The 16035-nt window shown below is 41.6% G+C and overlaps 1 protein-coding gene across 7 annotated transcripts in view; it reads right to left on the reverse strand.

Annotated features, from left to right (window-relative positions):
- NCOA6 (nuclear receptor coactivator 6) overlaps window positions 1–16035 on the reverse strand; it is a 136728-nt gene that overhangs the window by 22692 nt on the left and 98001 nt on the right. For all 7 annotated transcript variants that reach the window (XM_053573472.1, XM_053573468.1, XM_053573471.1 and 4 more), the window contains 3 exons: window positions 14305–15421; window positions 9366–9487; window positions 3130–6099 (listed from right to left, as the gene is read on the reverse strand). In XM_053573472.1, coding sequence (XP_053429447.1) covers window positions 3130–6099; window positions 9366–9487; window positions 14305–15421 — 4209 coding nt within the window. The remainder of the gene's footprint in view (window positions 1–3129; window positions 6100–9365; window positions 9488–14304; window positions 15422–16035) is intronic.

Below are 16035 nucleotides of genomic sequence, written 5' to 3' on the forward strand. Positions count from 1 at the left end.
TGTTTGCTAAGCTGGTGTCAAACTCCTGGCCCCAATTTCCCAAATTTTGTACTTTTCTACAGCACCTAGCAAGAGTAATTGGCATAAAGCAAATATTCAATTTATACTTAATAAATAATTCAATTTGACATGTTATTTACTTATCTAACAAATCGTTACAAAGACTTACTAGGGGTGAGGCACTATGCCAGGTACTCTTAGAGACCAAATTATATCCTTCCTGCACATCAGGAACTCAGCCCAGTATTAAAGATAATCACATACATGTGGTACACTGGAGTGCACTGTGCTGTCACATGAAGGAGACATACAGTATCGAGTGCTACAGAAGTCCCAAGAAGGGAGATCAATTCTAGGCAGAAAAATCTGACAGCACATTAAAGCGAGAAATATCAGAATTAGGCTTCGAAGGACACAGATAACTTGGGCCCTTGAGGAATGGAATAGAATATAAGGTTTTAGACAAAACCTTCCTGGATGATATAGTTAAGATTAAAGGCACAGATATGCCACAGTCACTTAAGGCCCATTTGGCCTTATCCCATTTGACACTCCCATTTTGACACTATAGTCTAAAATCCTAGATAAACTCTCAATAGTAATTTTTACCCTTTTGTGGAAACTATGAATTCTATAGATCTCTCTTCCTGTTTAGTAATGCAGTCAATAATGCATCTGTGTTTAGGAATTTATTTTGGATGCTTATTTGATAAAACTGTATCTTTACTTCTACCTTTAACTTCAGAATTGGTTTCTCATATTTGCAAGGTAAAAGCACAGAAGGCCCTTAAAAAAGAATAGAGAATCAATCACTATAAGCAAAACGAGTGGCCTTAAGTAAAACTGGAAACTTTTCCCAGCTGCTGATTCATCTCCCAAGGCTCAGCCATTTTTGTAGTATATGATCCAGACAAAAATAATTTCTAATCACTTCATCATTTTTCTCTTGGTATCAAAGGGAAAAAATTGTTGAAAGTAATAGAAATGGAAATATTTAATAGTAAATGATATATAATTCATTGTAGGTTTCTTTTAAATTCTTAGGGTTCACCTACATTAACAGAACTAGGATCAGAAACATAGAACTAGCTTTCTGAAATCTTTGTCTCCTGTAGGGGAAGTAAACTTGAAGGCCTTTTCCCTCTCTTCCTCTCTAACACTGAAGTGTAGAGTCAAGAGAGAAAGGGAATTTACCTTTCCAAAGCTCTATGTGAAGCAGCATGCTGGCCACCTGACATTAAGTCCTCTCACTGAACCCTTATATATAAATTCTGGGAGGTAGGAATTACAATCTCCATTTTATAGGTGAAGTACATGGCTTAGCAGAAAGTTAAAGAACTTAAGTTCAACTGCAACTGGTAACCAAGTGAGCTAAAATTTGAACTCTGATTTTACCCTGAATCTTGTGTTCTCTCTTCCCCTCCTTCTGAGGGCTTACCACTCAGTGGTAGGCACTTGAAACATTTTAGTTGCATAAATAAGATAGGCACTTATTGACCAGCCTAGGATATCGTAAAGGTCCTTCCCCGCTCTACCAGTGTGTGGCTGATTCCACTCTAGGGAAATAGAGCTTCTGTACCACTTATGACTCACAGGAGAAAGAACATGGTGGGGAGGGAAGGGAAAGACAGGAGGCATAAGGACACCTGTTCTTCCATCATTAGCCCGCCTGGATAGGAAATAGCATGAAGCATATCTACATGAATGAACAGACCAATTTACAAAGATATTGTATCAATAAGAAACTGGCAATAACAAATTTTAAATGACTTACTGAATAATTATTATATTCCAGGCCCCTGTGCTAAGCATGTTATATGCACTATCTTATTGAAGTCTTAGAATTATTGTTCCCACATTACAAAGGAGGAAACTGAAGTTTAGAGTGGTGAAGTAACTGGACAAAGCCTAGATAGCTGGTAAATGCTGGTGCTGTGATACAAACACAAGCCTATCTGACTCTTAGCCACTTTGTTCCTCCTGTATATAATACCATGAAACCTAGTGTTTGGGAAGTTCTCCTCTGGAGTAGACTAGACAAAAAGGGAATAGTCTCTGAGTTAAGAATACAATGAGATAGGCGTATGAGAACCCGGCTCTGAAACCGTAGCAAGCAAATCTTCGTCACAGCAAGGATAATCTGCAGAAGCTGCTGTTTACACTTAAGGTACAGTGTCAAAATAGAGGTTCACAAGGGAACCTGCGCTCTTCAGATCACAAGATTGTTCTTTTTAAAGCACCAATGGAGGCAAGAAAAGCTTCATCTTTCTTTGTTACACTTTTTTTTTTTGGCAGTTTTTTGGCTAGGGCTGGGTTTGAACCCGCCACCTCTGGCACATGGGGCCGGTGCCCTACTCCTTTGAGTCACAGGTGCTGCCTTCTGTTATACTTTTTTTTTTTTTCTTTGTAGAGACAGAGTCTCACTGTACCATCCTCAGGTAGAGTGCCATGACTTCACACGGCTCACAGCAACCTCTAACTCTTGGGCTTATGCGATTGATTCTCTTGCCTCAACCTCCCAAGCAGCTGGGACTACAGGCTCCTGCCACAACACCTGGCTATTTTTTTGTTGCAGTTTGGCTGGGGCTGGGTTTGAACCCACCACCCTCGGCATATGGGGCCGGTGCCCTACTCACTGATCCACGGGCACCACCCTATTATACTCTTTTTAAAAAGAGGATTTGTTCTGTAAAATTTGGATTCAGTCAAAAGGCTGCACTTATGGACCTAGAAGGCCACGTGTGCCACAGCCATGTTCCCCACCCCTGGCTGTGAACAAATACTCAACTTCTCTGAGTTTTAATCTTCTCACCTATAGGATGGGGTTAAGAATACCTGACATAGTTGGTATAAAGATGATGTAAGATAATATATGTAAAACAGCTTCCTTGTAAATTGAAAAACTTTTATATAAATGAAAGGTCATTTTAGGAGCTGAGAACCACATCAATAAATGTAAACTTAACATGGAATTTAAAACTATATTTTCTAATGTACTTTCAATAAATAAAACTATCACTATTGCCATTTACCCATTCCTCCTCCAAGTAGAAAGGAGTTACGCTTTCTCTTGTGAGATAGGTCACCAAAAAACTGACAGAAGAAGATGTTGAAGCCCCAAGTACATACCTATGCTGGGTAGAAGCTCTGGATGGGATCCCACCTTCTCCTCCACTAGGCCACCCGCAAGTGGCTCAGATGCTATGCCACCATGATTGCTTTTTGTGGTTGGTGCCGCAGAGATGAGCTCGGAGGGTACCAGAGTGGTTACTATTGAGCGTACACTGGTAGGGAGGGCACCGCCAGGTAAGCTGGGTCCTGCTGAGGTGGAGCCCAGGCCCACAGGGCTAGAGGTCATTTTTAGCAGAGCAGGTGCTGGGGGCGTTGGGGTTTTACTGTCCAGCTCTGTGGATAACTGCTCTGTGCCCACGAGACCTGGAGCTGTGGTCTCTAGTCCTTGGCTTTCAGTCTCTCCATCTGCACCATATTGCTCTTCCCCTTTCTCGAGAGTGCCTGTAACTTTCTTACACGCTTTCGTCAGCAAAATCTGGCCAATTTTGTCCACTTTTCCTTTGCCCTTACTAGAGGAGACGGGGCTTCGCCGGTTACCAGAAGAACCTGGACTATTATTGGTCAAAAGGGGGGAAACCATTGTGGTTGACTGTGAAGAGGGGAGAGTGCTCTGATCTGCTGAGGTGCTCACCTGAGGACTTCCCTCATCTGGATTTAATTCTTTCACCTGCTGGACAGGGGGATGAGGAGGGACAACTGGAGAAGATGTACAAGGTGGGGAAGGAAGTTGAACAGGGGTGGCTCGTGAGTTAAGGACCAAAGGTCGACCTGTCTGCATGTTTGGAGCAGGACTACTGGAGGGGGCACTGGGTGGTACAGGAGCAGAAGAAAATTTTATGTTCTGAGGTATGTGTAAAGGGCCAACGACTGCAACAGAGGGAGGCATCAGGCCAGAGTTGGTTGTCAGTGGGGCTGCAGGAATTGTGCTTGGCTGTGATCCTTTCATAACCTGAATTATTGAGGATGAATTGATAAAGACAGGGGTAATGAACTGAGGCCTGGCATTAGACTGAGCAGCTGACTGTCCCTCAGAACCCATAACTTTGCTACCCACGTTGGGCATTGTGACAACTGTTGACATCAATGCAGACTGCAAGTGAGTTGGCAGAGCTGCTGATGTGTTAGCTGAAGTTGTGATGGGATTAGAAGTGACAAATACAGTTATTTGATTTGGAGGCAAGGGAGTGGAAATGGAGGAAGAGCTGACAGGTCTTGATATTACAGAAGGGATGCTTGGTGCAACATTAGAACCGACTTCACTCAATTCTGGATGCACAAGGGTTGAACATGGCTCGTTACTGTGAGGTAAGTTTAGGGAATTGGAGGGTTCTTTAGAAGAAGACGGATCCTGAAGTGTGGGAATGACAGATGCTTTTTTGAGATCCTCTCCAGGAACTACCGGAGGTGTTACTTCTAAATCTGTAAGTCCAGGGGGTTTAATGGTCACATTAGGAGCTCCAGAATTGTCAAGAAGTTGACTTAATGATGTTGGTGCTTCCCTCATAGCAGGAGACACCAAATTTTTATTGTCTTCCACACTGGAAAGTTTGTTAGGATCTGAAGGTGGCCCATCCTTTTTGGACTGATCTTCCGGGACAATCATTTTAACTTCTTGGGCAGAGACTGCTTTTAGCTCAATGTTTACCTGCTCCTTCCTGCCCTGGGAATTGTGGCAGTCACTGTCCTGAGGCACAATCAAGCTCTCTTTGTTATCCTCAAGAACACCCCCGACTGCAGCCACTGACACCGTGGGATTCTGAGAATTTAGCCCACTGTTGTTAGAAAAGCTCCCAGGTGCAGAAGGATTGGCCAAAGGAGTGGGACTGACCAATACATTTCTCGACAACTCCACATTCTGCAACAGGGGTGCATTTGTTTGAGAGGCCAGAGTCAGTTTAGGGGCTTTTGAATTTTGCCTCCCAGGACTTGGAGTGGTTTTCCTACTGGATCCAGGACTGGACCTGCGACTGTTACTTGGACTAGCTCGTTTTGCTACTCCGGAATTAGACTGTTTTCCAGAATTCACCACCACAGAATCTAATTTGTGAGTTTGTGGGGCAGCAAAATTGGAAGAATTCATAGTAAGATTTGAAGGTGCTTGCCCAATGGCCTTCAAAGTTGTTGGATTTAGGCCCTGTTGATCAAAGCCTCTGTTTAAACTTGGCCGAGGAGGTAAAGGAATATTTATCTGAGGTGGGAAGAGTCCTGCTATGGAGGCATTGAGTCTTTCTGGTGACAGACTGATTTCTGAAGGTTCTGTGCTAGGAGGTCGGTTGTTGGGTGTCTGAGGGTAATAGGGTCTAGGACTTGCTCTGTTTGGTGTTTTAGGCCTTGACGTCTGCGTTGGAGCAGCCACATTCGGAAAGTGGTGGCCATGAGAGCTGGGCAGGGAATTTACAGGGGGTTGCTGGGGAGTTGCACCTTGAGTTGCTGAAAGGGGTGATGGTCCAGGTTTTGGCCCTGTGATCATTAACTGATTCTGGGAGACTACTAAATGTGAAGGCATGTTATTTGAGCCTCCTGAGATGGATGGTACTTCACTGCCACTTGCTTCAGGGAGTGAGGACAACTCTCCCAGCGGCGAACTCGAAGGATTCTGTGGGTTCTCTGGGTATACCATTTTCCTTGAATTGCTTCCCAAAGGAGTATTCACAGGCATTGGCATTCTTTGTTTATCAGGTGATGGTGGCACAGAGGCAGGTCCTTGCAAACTGACCATGACAGGCACACTGCCACTCTGTGGCAAAGGTGTTCTCTGGGAGTCTGGGTTCAGGGGTCCCCTGGGGGGGTGGACATTTTGGGAGACTGGAAGCCTAACTGATTTGGGATCCTGCTGCATCATGAGCATCATCATCATTTGCTGCTGTTGCTGTGACTGTGGCTGACTGGGAGGTGGCTGCGGCTGCTGCTGCTGCTGCTGAGGCAGTTGTGGCTGTGGCTGCTGCTGTGGTGGCTGAGCCACATGCTGCATGAGTTGAGGGGGCATCTGCTGAAGTGGCCTCTGTTCAACTGGTTGAGAAGGATAACCTAAAACAAGCCCCCCAAATCAGGGAAGTTAGATTTTTCAGCAAGAAAACTTTGCTTTCTTTAGGGTACAGCCAAGCAATACTCATCTAGGTGGAAGACTATGCACAAACAGCTCTGGCATGCCCACTCCTGGGGCAGGGGGCAGCCCCTCATTATTTGACATAAGCAAAGGAGCTTAAGGAAGCAAAAAGCAAAGCATCAAGAACCTGGAGCTTCTCAACGTGCAGGGTTTGAATCAGGTATAATTGTACCAAGAGTCTGGTAGATACTCTGTGCTATGTACTGAAAATGGCTGAGTCTACAACAGCTGAACACTCAGATGAAATGAGAAAAACTCCATCAATAGCAAGTAGCTGGCCACCCAACATTCAGGTCTCTTGTAGACATAGTATTTCACTGTATTTGTAAATGAAGTAAAGCATTTAGGATTCACTATTTGTTAGCATAGAATTAACTTTTTAAAGATGTAGTTTTGTTGAAAATACCAGCATTGAAGACAGCCTTTTTATTCTTTCAACAGAAGTAAAATATAAAATTAAAGGACTCAGTTCCTTAAGAAAGAGGGATGTAAAATTACTCCAATCCATTGGCTCCATCCACTTGCTGCATCTTTCAGGCTTAATCCTTTTGGGGAAACCAACTGAATTAAACTGACTCTCAGACCTAAGTCAGTGTGACAAATAGTAAGAGCTGATAATAAATACTGAAAGTAAAATGAGGGCATTAAGGTTTTAAGGCTATTAATTTATATTTATTCTTTTATATGCAAACCTCTATTTGGAGAAATATTTTCTATGAATCCACAATTAGAGAGTTAAGTATGCAAAGTGTGTAGCCCTCAGGAATAAAAAATAATTTTGGGAAAAGAACTCTGAGGGACAATGTCTTCCAGTTATGCAAAAAGCAACATCTCAAATGATTTTCTCTTTCGTGAGGATTTTACTTGGCATTTTAGAACCAAAACTTTATACAATCAGAAAGGATAAGCATATACTTAAACCAAGAAGAAAGGCGGCACAATGGGAAAAAATGGGTATTTAGTTGGGATAGAAGTCTATAAACTGGACTTATTCCATTGTTGCATGAAAAATGCATTAGAAAGATTTTAAGGTGGTGAGAGAAAATAAGAACTATTAGTTCTGGCAGTTGGAATAAGTGACAACTCAAAATTTTCACAAAGCTACCAAATACTGTGAGTTAGACTCTGTGCCCAATCGCTAATTAATGTCTTCTGGCCAATGATTTCCATGGTACCAATGAATACAATGTACAGAATCCAGTTCTGAAGAATTTTTAATTCTTTTTTTTTTTAAGTCCAAGCATCTTCTTGACATTTATAAAACTAATAACACACGTCCTTTTAGCTACAAAGTCCAACACGGTGGGTTTTAATTTTTCACATCTAGTCTGGGGTCCACACATTAAAAAACTTGTGATTTCTGCAAAAGCCCATGGATGTCAGGCTATGACGTGGATGCCTTTTACCTTTCAACCCACCAGACAGCACATAAATACCAAAGAAGGCAGCACAGACAATCCAGCAGCCTCTCAAAAGTAATAGTTAAAGGACACAGCTGCTACAGAGTCCAGAAGCTAGAGGCAGCAGTCCTAAGGGCACTAGTGATAACACAGATTGGAGTATGTGACACATGGTTGAGAGGGATAGCAGAGGATACACACAGTACCCGTAACACAGTCAAAAACCAATTTATTAGTCAAGGGATGCAAAGTCATATGCCGTAAGGGGCCAGGCAGGTAGTAAAGAAGAGAAGTGGGCTGGTATGAGACAGCAGAAGTCCTGAGTAGTGCTAAAGTGCAGAGAAGATGCCCTTTCTAAAGGCATTTAAATTTAGGTTTTTATTTGTTTTAAGACACAGTAGGGCAATTCAAACCCATTATAGGCCAAATTCAGCCTATAGGTCCCCAGTTTACAGAAAAGAGGCAATAAACGTGTGAGGACCCCTTGCATTCAAACAATAAGAGTTCAGGTATATGTGAGGGAAGAAGATGCCTTGCTGCTCACAATGCTTTCTGGACATACTCTCCAAAGACTAATGACCTCCCAATCTCAACTGTGCTGTTACAACTCACTGATGGGAAGTGTGGGATGCCTGAAAAATCTGTAATAAATAACACAAAGTGTTGATATCATGAGGGATTTACTTTTACGTTTTGTTTGAATTCACTTAAAAAATATATAAAGAGAAGATTAAAGCTTATTATAAAGATAATGTCTCATTTATATCTCAAAAAGTAATTTGAATAAGTAACAAGGAAGAAACAAAACATAACCCTTTGTACACAAAGGGGAGAGTGGCTTAAGTGTAAATGGCTGTTCATCTTTAACTGGGACACAGAGGAACATAGATACAAATCACTGCTCAGGCCAAGAGTAACCAGGTTTAGACATATTGTGGCAAATAGCCTTAGTTCTATAATACTTGGACTGGAATAAACGAATTTTCAGAGCTCTCCCATTGTCAGCATAGTTTTTCAACATTTAAAGAACAATATTATTTTATAATCAGAGAAGGGCACAACACAGGGAGTTTCAACAGAAGTGCTACTATTTATTATAAATGGAAGCTGGGTGGTAGGCACATGAGTGTCTCTTTTATTTTTATTTTGTTTTATTTTATTTTATTTTTTGCAGTTTTTGGCCGGGGCTGGGTTTGAACCCACCACCTGCAGCATATGGGGCTGGCGCCCTATTCCTTTGAGCCACAGGTGCCACCCGAGTGTCTCTTTTATTATTTAAATCTTCTTTTACAAATGTTCTATAAATCTTTTTAAAGATTTATAATAAAACTTCTATGTAAAAGATCATCTTGTTTTAAAACCTGATAGTTCTTTACTTTGACAAAGCCCCAGGAGAAAAGGCTGCAGGAAAGGCAGGCAAGCAGGATTAGAGTGAAAACATCTCTCCATTTAATCTTATTCCATTCTAATGTCAACTAGAACCTTGACATTGACAAGAATAAAGAGGCACGCACTTCACATTTCAGTCTGATTTTGATGATTAAAAATAATGAAGACAAATTTGAGCAGAATGTGTATGTATGTTATGTGTAAGATAAGGCTTTAGAAATTACATTTGAAATTTTTACTTAATATCAAAGTATAGCTTCTAAATACTAATAAACACTTTAAGTTGCTAAAGTAGACTAGTTAGCTAAAGTAGACTACTGTTTCCTTGAAAAGAAGGAATTTGTAATGCTGTACATGTGGTGACAAGTATATATAACCTTTAGCTAACATTTTATCACCTGGTGGCCGGTTTGAAAATTCTGGCAGTTTAGGGCCTGAGCTGTCCAGGTTAATTCCTTGTTCTCCAGGCAATGGCGGCTGATCAGCCTCCTCCAGACCAGCTGGGCGAGTATCTGGGGTGCTAAAAAATAAGTAACACATTTGAGAATAAGTTATGTAGAAATCATACAAAACAAGCTCAACCCCTTCCCTATTTCTGAAGAACTAAAATCTGTTTCATAATCTTTTACCATTATTTACATCTCTCCAGCCTGGACAAAATATTCAATATTGGCATAAAAATAATCTGGCAATTTCATTAAATGTAAAAATCCACCTAATCCAACAGCACTTATTTACTCAAAGTGCTTTCTACAAATTCCCTTGTTTTAAGACCTGATCACAGGCTATTAATGTTATATAGTACTCTTCCTGTGAAACCACACTAACCTTCAGTGTAGCCATCAAATTCAAGCAGGGAGTCTGGTTTTTTTTCTTTTGTGGCTGCAGGGTGGTCGACAGATATGATATTCAGAGAACAAAGAAAGAACACTATAACAAGGTTGATTTTGCTGCAGAATAAGTGTTTGCAGACATCCCCACTGGCTAAGGGATGCCTTACTTTTTACCTAGGGATAGCTTAGAATTTTTAGTGGAGAAAGAGAAAAATGAAGAAAACATACCTAATAACACACACATTCCCAAAGAGACAGTGCTTATAGCCCTCATTTTGTTTCTAATCTCAGGCCTAATTGCATCTTTCTTTTCTACCTTTAGTTTCCTTATGCCCTGATTTTGTTCAACCACTTTTATGTTGTGTTTTGTCTAACTATATAATGATTCAAGTTTCATAAGCCAATAGAATCCATGTTACAAGTTCCACCATACGGAGTAGGGAGGAAGGGATGGCCAAAAATCTACTTAAATGGTATAGTAAACACTATCTGGGTGATGGGCACACTGATAGCTCTCACTCAAGCATTACAAAAGCAATCCATGTAACCAGAAAACATTTGTACCCTCATAATACTTTGAAATAAAAAATAATAATAATAAAAATAAACAGCCCAACACATGGAAATGTAGAACTTGAAGCAGTTCCTCAGCACATTCAATTGCTCCTTATGACTTCTCTCTCACTTGTAGAGAGGACTCTGCGGTAATCTTTACTTTTAGAGAATAAATGCTGCTAAAATATGTTTTAGCCCCCTGAAGTTATGGATGAGAAAAGGGCCCAGAGAGGTATAAGAGACAGGCCCGAGGTTCCACAGTGAGCTAGTGTAGAACTAGAAGCAGGCACTCTTCCTGTTAGTTACTGTCTCTCCTTCCTCGCAGCTTTGAAACTGTATGTGCATAAAGTCCTTTTCACAATCTGTAGACCCAATAAATAAGCAATTTCCCTTAGGGCTTGTGAAAGCAGCAAAAATGCATACTAATGACAACAGAATAACCTTGTAATTTTATTCCCAGACAACTGGGAGGAATAAAATAATTATCCTCATAAAAAATGTTATTCCCACAGGCTGACAGCAGTAAAGAATTTAAAAACTATCAGAAAAATTAGATAATTAAAGGGCTTGTAAATCTAAATTAATTCAGAAAAATATAGGCTGTTAATATACAATGATTGGTTTTTAATGTACAAGATTTAAGAAATAGTGAGTACAATATAAGAGGGTACAACTACAGTAGAACCTCTGTACTTGACCACTCCCCCACACTGACCACCTCTTTAAGTTAACCTAATTTTCACAGACTGTACATATCAGTACAGTAGGCCTAGTTTCTTATGTTGACCACCTGTGTATGTTGACCAGTTCATTACCATCCCTTGGGTGATCAACTTTTTCTTTCTTTTTTTGTTGAGACAGAGCCTCAAGCTCTCGCCCTGGGTAGAGTGCTGTGGCATCATAGCTCATAGCAATGTCCAACTCCTGGGGTTAAGTGATTCTCTTGCCTTAGCCTCCCAAGTAGCTGGAACTATAGGCGCCCGCCACAATGCCCGGCTATTTTTTGGTTGTAGTTGTCGTTGTTTGGCAGGCCTGGGCTGGATTTGAACTGGCCAGCTCAGGTGTATGTATTGGCACCTTAGCCACTTGAGCTATAGACACTGGGCCAACTTACAGAGCTTTTACTGTAGTTTTTTTAAAATAAAGCTCTCCTATTATTTTCTATAGTTCTAGCAACTTGTTTGGATTAAACTGTTATACACTCATTAGTCACTTTTTAAAAAATTTTTTTTTAATTTTTAATTTCAGCTTGCTTGGTCATTCTTTGTTTGAAGTACTCTTTTTTTGTTGTTCATTTTCTTCTTCCTCTGGTGATGCTCTTTCCCCTTGCCTCCCCAGTAGCTGGGATTACAGATGCCCACCACAACGTCTGGCTGCTTTTGATGTTAGTAGAGACAGGGTCTTACTCTGGCTCAGTGCTGCTCATACTGGTCTCGAAACCTCTGAGCTCAGGCAATCCACCCGCCTCGGCCTCCCACAGCGCTGGGACTATAGGCGTGAGCCACCATGCCTGGCCTTTTTTTTTTTTTAAAACATATTTTCACCTAAGCCCAAGAGCTGGAGGTTGCTTTGAGCTGTGATGTCACAGCACTCTACCCAGGGTGACAAAGTGAGACTCTGTCTTAAAAAAAAAAAATACACACACACACACACGCACATTATTTAGAAGCACAGATCCTGGCATCACTCTACTTAGTAGCTCTTTCTTTTGGTTCCTCTATGCCTAACACAGGGAATAAGGGTGACCATCATCCAAACTGGTACACTTTGGAGGGTGAAATAAGCAGTAATGCTGCTTAAATTGGCACAAGTGAAACCAGAACCTAGGCAAATCTAGATCTATAGTAACCCTAGCTAAGTCTCTGTCCTCTCAGCAAATTGAGATCTGAGAAGTTATATGTATGATAATATAGGAAATGAGTAAGTGGCTATTTTTCTTTTTTTTGAGACAGAGTCTTACTATTATCGCTGTTGGTATAGTGCCGTGGCGTCACAGCTCACAGCAACCTCAAACTCTTGGGCTTAAGCAAGTCTCTTGCCTCAGCCTCCCAAGTAGCTTTGACTACAGGCAACCGCCACAACGCCCACTATTTTTTTTTTTTGTTGTTGCAATTGTTTAACTGGCTGGGGCCAGGCTCAAACCCGCCACCCTTGGTGTTATGTGTCTGGCGCCATAACCACTGTGCTATGGGCACTGAGCCCGTAAGTGGTTATTTTGTCACAAAACTAAACAGCAGGATGGAATGGAAATGTTTAGTCCATCAGCTGGATGTCTTGCTTGCCTAAACAACAAACAGCAGCTATATGACTCACTGTATTCATTCAGACAACTGTGCAAACCTAGCCCTGATTCTCCTTAGTAAGAGGGAGTCATTACTAAAATGATTATAATGCAGTTACAACCACCTGTTCCATCTTTACATACAGGATTGTAGGACAGCTAGGAACATATTTCCATGAAATTTAACTTATGACAAGAGTGTGCATGTCTCAGATCCTATTCTCTGGCTTTAAGTATAGGGAGATTGGGGTTTGGGTATTTTCCGTTTTTGTTTGTTTCTTTGAGACAAGGTCCTACTTTATCACCTGGGTTAGAGTGGGATGTCATCACTGTAGCTCAGTGCAACCTCAAACTCCTGGGCTCACGGGATCCTTCTGCCTCAGCTTCCCAAGTAGTCATTATTCTTTGTTAATAAATATCTTTAAACTTGAGTTTTAAAAGGCAGAAAATCCAGCTTAATCAATATTCCTTCTGGAAACATTTTAACAAAGCCAGAAACATGACTTAATGTTCAGCTTCAGGAAATGAAATATAAATTGTTAAACGCCCTTCCTGTAATCTTTCAGAACTCACTTTATTCCTTTACTGAAAGGGTAACTGATCTTAGAAGTCCATTCATCTTAGCATTAGATTTTAATCTTCTTTCCTTTTTTTTTGAGACAGAGTCTCACTATGTCGCCCTCGGTAGCAACCTCTAACTCTTGGGTTTAAGCGATTCTCTTTTTTTTTTTGTTTTTGGAGAGACAGAGTCTTACTTTATCCCCCTTGGTAGAGTGACATGACGTCACACAGCTCACAGCAACCTCCAGCTCTTGGGCTTATGCGATTCTCTTGCCTCAGCCTCCCAAGCAGCTGGGACTACAGGCACCTGCCACAACACCTGGCTATTTTTTTGTTGCAGTTTGGCCGGGGCAGGGTTTGAACTTGCCACCCTTGGTATATGGGGCCTGCGCCCTACTCACTGAGCCACAGGCGCCACCCTTAAGCGATTCTCTTGCCTAAGCCTCCCAAGTAGATTTTCATCTTCTAAAGATGATAAAGAGCCTTTTCAAAGGAAAGGCACCTGTGCAAAAAACCTATCTGAGAGACGGCAGTAGTTTTCAATGCCAAAACACATCTGGCTTCTCTGGTTCCCCAACAGCCATTACAGGCCTCCTTTAGTCAGCGCTTTGTGGAGTTGTGGTGTGGTAGCACTGGTTGATTTTTCAGGCTCTGAGTGCCACAACCCCTGAGATTGCAGAATTAAGACACATATCTGCCAAGTGCAATGTATAAACCTTGTGTGGGTCCTTATTTGAACAAAAAATTATAAGAAAAAAATTGGAGATAATCAGGGAAACGTGAACACTGGATATGTGAGGGTATTAAGGAAGTATTAGTATTTCAGGTGTTCTGATGACATTGTGTAGTCATATAAAAAAACTGTTCTTATCTTTTAGAGTTACACGGTGAAATATTTACCAAATGAATTTGCTTTAAAATAATTAAAAGGGTACTGACAGTATAGATGAAGGTGACACAAGTTGATAGGGCAAGATGATAACTGTTGAAGCAGTGAGATTTCATTACACTATTCTAATTTTATATATGTCTAAAATTTTCTATCAAAAAAGGTCACCCACATAGAAACAAATGAATAAAATTTGAGGCAAAATTATCACAACCTACTTTAGATCTTGTTGACTACTTTTCTTCTTCCGAGGGGGTTTCTTCTTCTTCGGTTTATTTGCGTTTGTATTATTTTGCTTATTGTTTACCCCAAAATGGCCTGCAGAGATGTCACTCTGCAATAAGTTGACCAACAACGGGCTTGTTAGTGTAACATCCTTATTGACCGGGAAGCCTGGATTCTGACCACAGGACATCTGATTTCCATTGGGTGCTCCACTGAAAGGTGCATTGAAAGGCATCCCATGGCCTGAGAAGTGGTTTCCCGAGGCACTGTTCCCCTGCATGGCCTGTACATGAGGAGGGACCATGTTGGTTTGTTGCATGCTAACATCAGGCATCATCTGAGGCAAGCTGACATCATTGTTTGCTGTGGTAGCAGGATCACCATGCTGCTGGGCCATGTGTGGGCTGGGTCCTGGTGGCCGCAAGACCTGCCCCTGAATCCCCATAACCTGAGATGGACTGTTGTTCACAGGCCCTTGCTGGGGCAGCATCTGTCCTGACATCTGTCCTGTAAACTGCACCATGTTTCCTTGCATGTTCGGAGTTGGTCCTCTCATTATCTGTGCTGGTCCCGGCATGACATTGGATTGGTTCTGAGTGTTAAATTGCTGTTTATTCCCCTGAATCTGATTGGTCATGATCTGTTCTATCATTGGGTTCTGCTGGAGCAAAACCTGCCCCTGAGGCCCCATCATCTGGTTATGTGGCGCCATCATTTGTGGGCCCTGCTGGGAAAGCATCTGCTTGGGTGGGGTCATCCTTTGGGGCGAGGGCCCAAGATTCTGGCTCTGAGGGTTCACCATCATTTGGCCCTGTGGCATAAGCTGGGCCCTTGAAAGGATCATAGGGTTCTGAGGGTTCAAGGTTCCTTGTTGCTGGACCATCTGGCCCTGAGAGGGCACAATCTGCTGGTGCATGCCCATCAGCTGAGATGGTGGGCCCGGCTGGGGCTGGCCTTGCATGTTGCCCAGGTTCACCTGAGGAACCCCAGAATTACCAGCCTGCTGACTGTTCATGTTGCCATGAATTCCCATGAGGCTGGGCTGCATCATATTTGGTGGCCCATGGGACACCTGCATCTGGTTTTGAGGAGGACCAGCTCCTTGGCCACCTTTAAAAAAAACAAAGTCACAATTTCAGAAAGAAATGTTATCTTATTATCAAAACACTCAAATTACGTTACTTAGAAAGACATCTATCCCCCGTATATTCACTGTCCTATAATGTGCTATGATTGACATTCTTTCTAGGCATTTTCCAAACTGAGTCGATGTAACTGTAGAATAGCTGGTTACATACTCAATGACCATATAATAGAGAAGAAACAGTATCCTTACTCTTATGTGATAACTTGAAGATAACATTTTAAAGATCAGTAAAGTTTACCTTCTTTCAGATTAAATAGAGAGAAAGGCAGCATCTCATTGTTTTTTTTTTTTGTTTGTTTGTTTGGTCTTTTTTTGGCCAAGGCCAGGTTTGAACCCACCACCTCCGGTATAGGGGGCCAGCGCCCTAGTCACTAAGCCACAGGTGCTGCCCAGCATCTCATTGTCTTAAAATGACTTGTGGTTACCTTAAGGTGAAGAAAATTAATGAAAAGCACTATAAGCTAGTGAAATAAACTGCTATAAATGAGTCAGGAAAACAAAGAATATGAAGTGTCCTCTTAGGAAAACTTCACCAATGCAAGAAGACATTTAAAAATGTTTCTTGGAAAACTAATAA

The sequence above is a fragment of the Nycticebus coucang genome, chromosome 21 (genome assembly GCF_027406575.1).
Source record: "Nycticebus coucang isolate mNycCou1 chromosome 21, mNycCou1.pri, whole genome shotgun sequence".
Lineage (NCBI taxonomy): Eukaryota > Metazoa > Chordata > Mammalia > Primates > Lorisidae > Nycticebus > Nycticebus coucang.